This window comes from Haematobia irritans, chromosome 2, assembly GCF_050003625.1.
Source record: "Haematobia irritans isolate KBUSLIRL chromosome 2, ASM5000362v1, whole genome shotgun sequence".
Classification (NCBI taxonomy): Eukaryota; Metazoa; Arthropoda; class Insecta; order Diptera; family Muscidae; genus Haematobia; species Haematobia irritans.
Genome location: NC_134398.1, coordinates 124,664,939 through 124,672,703, shown reverse-complemented (window position 1 = coordinate 124,672,703; position 7,765 = coordinate 124,664,939). Strand labels below are relative to the sequence as shown.

The 7,765-nt window shown below is 32.3% G+C and overlaps 1 protein-coding gene across 1 annotated transcript; it reads right to left on the bottom strand.

Moving 5' to 3' along the window:
• Positions 1 to 4,569: 4,569 nt before the first annotated feature.
• LOC142223959 (uncharacterized) lies at positions 4,570 to 5,388 on the bottom strand. The gene has a single exon (XM_075293761.1). The coding sequence runs from the start codon at positions 5,240 to 5,242 to the stop codon at positions 4,661 to 4,663; it is 582 nt and encodes a 193-aa protein (XP_075149876.1). The 5' UTR covers positions 5,243 to 5,388; the 3' UTR covers positions 4,570 to 4,660.
• Positions 5,389 to 7,765: the final 2,377 nt, after the last annotated feature.

The window sequence follows — 7,765 nt, the reverse complement described above, 5'->3', positions numbered from 1 at the left end:
ACCATGCAAAAATTGGTCCACATCGGTCCATAATTATATATAGACCCCATATAAACCGATCTCCAGATTTGGCTTGCGAAGCCTCAAAGAGAAGCAAATTTCATCCAATCCGGTTATAATTTGGAACATGGTGTTAGTATATGATCTTTAACAACCGTGCCAGAATTGGTCCATATCGGTCCATAATTATATATAGCCCCCATATAAAACGTTCTCCAGATTTGGCCTCCGGAACCTCTTGGAGGAGCAAAATTCATCAGACCCGGTTCAAATTAGGAACGTGGTGTTAGTATATGGTCGCTAACAACCATACCAAAATTGGTCCAATCACACAAAAATTGGTCCATATCCGTTCATAATCATGGTTGCCACTAGAGCCAAAAATAGTCTACCAAAATTTTATTTCTATAGAAAATTTTGTCAAAATTTTATTTCTATAGAAAATTTTGTCAAAATTTTATTTCTAGAGAAAATTTTGTTAAAATTTTATTCGGTTCATAATAAAATTTTCATCATTGTCAAAATTTTATTTCTATAGAAAATTTTGTTCAAATTGTATTCGGTTCATAATCATGGTTGCCACTCGAGCCAAGATTTTATTTCTATAGAAAATTTTGTCAAAAATTTATTTCTATAGAAAATTTTATGAAAATTTTATTTCTATAGAAAATGTTGTTAAAATTTTATTTCTGTAGAAAATTTTGTCAAAAATTTTTTTGTCAAACTGAATTATATACGTATTGGATCGATCTTTTTTGATTTAATATATACCACGTATGGACTTACATACAATTTAGAAGATGGTGTTAGGAGGTTTTAAGATACCTTGCCATCGGCAAGCGTTACCGCAACTTAAGTAATTCGATTGTGGATGGCAGTGTTTAGAAGAAGTTTCTACGCAATCCATGATGGAGGGTACATAAGCTTCGGCCTGGCCGAACTTACGGCCGTATATACTTGTTTTATTTTAATTTTACCTTTTGCCGGACGGGGATTCGAACAGCGGACCACACAGTTTGTAAGGATCAAAGAAGTAGCTGATCAATTGCCCAAGGAAAAATAAAATGTAATTTTGTAATAACAAGCAACAACCACCAACTTAATTCAATATCGCTCCCTGTTAAATAGCGCTCCAAGCTACTAAACACATATATGTTTATAGGCTATTTCTAAATTAATATATGTTTGCATTCAAGCATATTATATTTACAAACATTTTATGTCCCAAACATAATATGTTCTAACATATTAACATATATGTCCCAAACATGTTATGCTAGTTTATGAACATTATATTCTTGCACTCAATAATATTGTGTTTAAAAATGTGTGTTCCAAACATATAATGTTTATAGCCAAACATATGAAAAACAGTCTTTTTCATCCGTGTAGATGGCAAAACGAAATTTTCGCCGGCATTGAACAATGAATTTAAGCAACTGATTTTGACTAGCTAAAAATTTCTATCCAAATCTTTTGGCATGCAAAGATTTTACTAGAGGTCCTTGGCGTAACTAAGTAGAAATTTTTCTTTGGCAATTTATCTAGTCGCCATGAATTCTTCGTGGGTAGCAAAAACATTGATCGTCGGGACCACTTGGTAAAAACGCAAAAGGTCGATAAAGAACTTTCAGCGAATCAAGCAAAATGAAGCACGTAAACTAAATTGCGTTTGATCCTATTTAGCACATCTTCCACATCCAAAAAGAACATTGGAAAAGAACAAGCGAAATTTGCACTATATGTGCATACTGCGTTTGAGAAACGCATGGCAGAACGGCGGTAAAGGAATGAAACAAGAAATATAAGAAATAGACATTTCCGCCACCAATAAAAAATGTTGACAAATTCACATAAAAAATATCCTATTTTAAATGATTACAAGTATTTCCACAATGTGTATGGTAGAAAAAGGATCATGAAGGATCTTGGAGTATACGTAGACTAAAGACTTTTATTTATTCCCCAAATTGACTACATAATAAGCACAGCTAATTCTCAATTAGGATTTGTAAAAAGAAACACCAAAGACTTTAACGATTCATTTACACTTAAAGTTTTGTATTATGCTTTTGTTAGATCACAATTGGAATATTGTGATATTGTTTGGGGCCCATGCTATAAAATTCATAGGGTTCATATTGAAAGAATCCAAAAGAGACTTTCTAAATTTGCTCTAAGTAGTTTATATGAGTATGATAACATGTCTACACCCTCAAAAAATCGCTTCTGTAAAATATGCCCCAAACACATTAGGATTGGTCAAAACAAAATATTGTTTGTATTGTTCTAACATATTATGTTTTACCTTAGTCATACACTGGTAGAAAAAAATTCAATGAAATTTTCTTTGTGTAACATATATACATTCTTAAGGCGCAAATTGTTTACTTCCATTATTTTACTTGCAGCATACTCTCTAGGTCTGTTTTTCTAAACACATATATGTTTGTAGTCTATTTCTAAATAAATATATATATATATATTTGCATCGAAGCATATTATATTTACAAACATTTTATGTCCCAAACATAATATGTTCTAACATATTAACATATATGTCTCAAAAATGTTATGCTAGTTTATGGACATTATATGCTTGCACTTAAAAATATTGTGTTCCTTCCAAACATATAATTTTTAAATCCAAACATATTAAAAACTGTATTTTTCGTCCGTGTACTTATGATGTTCGTTGTATGAGGTTCGGCATAAACAGCCTCGAACAACGTAGATTTGGTCATAATATCATGTTCATTGAAGATATCATTGATAATAAAATAAATTCACCCGAACTGTTGCAAGAATTTCCATTTTATGTTCATTATATGACAACTGAGAAGTCATTGCATGTTTAATGAACAAATTCACACATATAATTACGGTTTGAATGAATTTCTAACTCGATGTTTAGCACTAAGTACAGAGTTTGCAATCAATTCGACTTTTCTATGAGTCGATTCCTTTTTAAGAAACCCCTCTTTCAAAATACTATTTTAGATTTAAGTACACATACATAGATCTGTAAGTGCATAGTCCAATAGATTGAAATAAATGTTTGCTACCAAAAATGCAGTGGACCGGTTTTATCGATTGCATCTATTTCTTCCATCCATAAGGATCCATGGACACTAACGAAATATACATTATGACGATGTTATCGATTTGTACATTTTATCTTATATGTATCATATGACTGCATTATCGACAGTATTGTGTACCTATTGGTATTTGGACACATGATTTTGACTAGCAAAAATTTCTATACAAGGGTTGCAAGCATTTTCCTAGAGATCCTTGGCGTAACTAAGTCGAAATTATTCTCTGGTAATTTATCTAGCTAGAAAAGTGGTCATGAAATATTCGTGGACCTAGCAAAAAAATTGGAAGTTGTTCTAAAGACACAACTTTAAAATCACTTCCAAAAATGCCCTCCCAAAGATGTTCTTTATTTTAACTACACCGAAAAAAAGTGAACTGTTTTATAGGAATAATGAACTACCTCGCACGAAAATTGAACTAAATTTTACTCCACATTTTGAGATTTCCACAAAGCATTGTTAAAATTTTAATGCCCTGTTGTACTTTTTAACTGCAATTCACAAAATTACATCATCTCATAGAAGAAACAATTAACTAAAAGTAAAGAAGAAAATCATTGGCGCCAAATCATGGCCATTTTAACCATACAGTAGTAGTTCATTCTTACTATTTTTGGGAATCGTACGAAAATCTTCTTTTGCTATGTATGAACTAATACTGAACTTATGTGTACGGCCATTGAACTTTCTACTCACGTTTAGTTCATAAAATTTTTGAGACATACTTAAAAAATGTAAGATTTCATTAAGCTGTGGAAAATTTCGATAAAAATAATAAAATTTAACTACAAGCAAATAAATTTTTTCCAATAGAAATAAGTGAAATTTAGCGTTAGTTTAACTACGGAAGCTTTTTTCTGTGTATGCAGAAAGTTCTTCCAATTCAATTGTTTATAACCCGCTTTTTTCATATTTTTAGTGGGTAATTTTAACTTTTTTTGTTTAAAATATGTAACAGATTAAGAATTAATAAAATGGTACAAGTTATTTAAATTTTATCGAAATAAAGCTAAATCCGTTCTAAAAAAGTTGCGAATTTTTGAAAATATTTTAGGTAAAACGTTTCAGACAAGCGATAAAAATTTTGTATTTCACATCCAAAACAGTGTATTCGGCTCTTGAAATTCGTCCTAAATTCATTGCTTCTGCACTAATTTTCCACCACTTTCGAATCCAAAAAGAACATTTTCACTTCATTTTTGGCCACGCTTTGTTTGCTGGAAATAACAAAAAATTGATAGATTTGATAAACACTTAGCAAAATACGGACTGTTTTCCAGGATAATCCTTTAGGAATTATTAAGTTTTCATATTGATAAAACTGTGCTATAGAAAACGTAAACGGTCGATAACGGAGTTTTCAGCAATTTGAAAGCAATCGTTTGCAAACAACAACTACAATTTCCTTGACGCGCGATATCGATAGAGAGACAGATTTTTCTCGATGGCGATCAAAACTTAAGCAACATTTATTTTAAAACATCTATTGTTTTATTTTAAGAAATTCATTAACAATTTACAGGAATCAGAAAAATTCAAATCAAACGGAAAATTGTTTATTATTTAAGTGGTGTACCATCAGGGCGGTAATGATGACCATCTTCTTTGTATTCCTTGTTGACCTTTAATGAATGATCAATAGTGCTGCTGCCGCCAGGAATGCCGGGAAAACCTTGAGGTCCTTGAGTGGGAGAAGGAGGTCCTTGGCCAGGAGTTGGGATAGGACCTGGAGCTTGTTGTGGTGGATAATATCCTTGAGGTGGTGGTGGGTAATATCCTTGAGTTGGTGGTGGATAATATCCTTGTGCTTGTGGTGGTGGGGGTTGATTAAAATATCCCCCATAGGGATAAGGTTGTGGTGGCGGCTGATAGCCATAGTAATAAGGTTGATATGGATATGGAGCAGGGGCTGGTTGTGGCACATATGCCGGTTGATTATATGGATATGGATGTGGCACAGGTGCAGGTGGTACTGGAGGAGCATATTTACCCTTATGGTGTTTACCATGTTTTCCACTCTCATTGCTCTCGGAACTGCCACTATCACTGTCACTGCCACTATCGCTATCACTATCGGCCCGACTTCCCATGAAAAGGCCCATAATTAGGAGCACACTTAGTAGCCATTGAAATCGATTCATTTTCGTTGTCTTGTTATGTTTTTCGTTTTTGTTTTGTTCTTTTATTGTAGCGTCTGTATCACTCAACAATTTCTTTTAAACTGACCATGAAGATGGCGCCTAATCATAAGCTAAGCATTTTTTTTGGAAATTTAGACAAATCAATTCCAATATACACTGATAAATAGAAGTCAACTATATGAGAGGGCATAAATTCGTCCCATGATGATTATAAACCATGAGCAAAAATAATCTTCGGATCGTTAGTCAAAATAATTATCACTATGTTAGTGTATGGTTGATTTTAAAAAGAGTATAAGTGATTTTTGCAAAAAAAAGTGTGTTAATAGCCACTGAAGAAATCTAGTCTGGTCGGTAAATCTACTACAAAGACATATTATTAATATATTTAATGAAATCTTACTTTTTTTAAGTATGTCTCAAACATTTTATGAACTAAACGTGGTTATAAAGTTCAATGACCGTACACTTATGTTCGATATTAACTAAAGCAAAAGAACATTTTCGTACGATTCCCAAAAATAGTAAGAATAAACTATTGAATGGTTAAAATGATCATTATTTGGCGCCTATGATTTTTTCTTTACTTTTAGTTAATTTTTTCTTCTATGAGAGGAAGTAATTTCGTGAACTGCTGTTAAAAAGTACAACCGGGCATTACATTTTCCTGGTTTTAACAACGTTTTGTGGAAATATCAAAATGTGGAGTATTATTTGCGCGCGGGGAAGCTCAATCTTCCTATAAAACAGTTTAGTTTTTTTTTTTTTTGGTGTATATTACTCCAAATTTTAGAATATTTCTAATAGAACATAATTCAATTTAACAAGCCGCAAAACAGAGTTAAGCCAGTTATGGAATAAATCGTCTTTGTGGTTTGTCTATGTTTGAGTGACTCTTTCAATTGTTGAAATAACAATGACAAGATGTATAACAATATTCGAGGGTACTTATATGTAAGCTAAAGTAAAGTTATATTAATTTTGACATATATATAAAATAAAAAACATATATATAAAATAAAAAAATATAAAATAATGATGTACTTTAACCTACGTGGGCTTTAAGAACATCCTTTCTTTGTATGTCCTTTGTGGTGTTACAAAGTTTGAGAGGACATTACTACAGTATGGTGCATTGTTTACGTTGTGCTCCCATTAAAAAAATCGTATCCGCTAAATTTTATCATCATAATATCTTTTTTATAACATGATTTTTCGTATGCCGGTAAGACAGTTCCTGTATGTACATCTTATAGCCGCATATGAAAATCATTCTTACGCAGAGAAGAAACACGACTGTCGTTATCATTTTCGACTATATAACATTTTCCTACCCTCAAAAAAAATTGTGGTATTGATAGGTTAGGTTAGGTTATGTGGCAGCCCGATGTATCAGGCTCACTTAGACTATTCAGTCCATTGTGATACCACATTGGTGAACTTCTCTCTTATCACTGAGTGCTGCCCGATTCCATGTTAAGCTCAATGATAAGGGACCTCCTTTTTATAGCCGAGTCCGAACGGCGTTCCACATTGCAGTGAAACCACTTAGAGAAGCTTTGAAACCCTCAGAAATGTCACCAGCATTACTGAGGTGGGATAATCCACCGCTGAAAAACTTTTTGGTGTTCGGTCGAAGCAGGAATCGATCCCACGACCTTGTGTATGCAAGGCGGGCATGCTAACCATTGCACCACGGTGGTATTGATTCCGAGCGGCTTCTTTAAAATAAAGAATTTTTTAGCGACCTACACAGAAAAAAATTTCCGTAGTTTAACTAACGCTAAATTTAACTTATTTTTATTGGGAAAAAAATTATTTGCTTGTAGTTAAATTTTATTATTTTTATCGAAATTTTCCACAGCGTAATGAAATCTTACTTTTTTTAAGTATGCCTAAAAAATTTTATGAACTAAACGTGAGTATAAAATTCAATGACCGTACACATAAGTTCAATATGAACTAAAACAAATGAAAATTTTCGTACGATTCCCAAAAATAGTAAGAATGAACTACTGTATGGTTAAAATGGTCATGATTTGGCGCCAATGAGTTTCTTCTTAACTTTTAGTTAATTTTTTCTTCTATGAGATGATGTAATTTCGTGAACTGCAGTTAAAAAGTACAACAGGGCCTTCAAATTTCCTGGTTTTAATAACGCTTTGTGGAAATCTCAAAATGTGGAGTAAAATTTAGTTCAATTTTCGTGCGTGGTAGTTCATTCTTACTATAAAACAGTTCACTTTTTTTCGGTGTATCTGGCTTTAAATCTAGGTTCAATAAAATTAAAATTACGATACATATTTCATTTATCGAATTTTCATTCTCTTTTCGGGGTATATTAATAAAGCTATTCACGTACAAACAAATGCCAGTTTAAAATCCAAATTATAACAGATACTTCAGAGTAAAAACTGTTTCCTAATTAAAAAAAAAAAAACAAAAAGCTACACTTGTAGTTTAGTCAATGTATGGTTTTAAGCTGAAATCAAAAAAACAACAACAATAAAAAAACTTTAAACC

Excerpts from the sequence above, each read along its gene's own strand:
- LOC142223959 (XM_075293761.1), bottom strand. The coding sequence starts at position 5,242 with ATGAATCGATTTCAATGGCTACTAAGTGTGCTCCTAATTATGGGCCTT.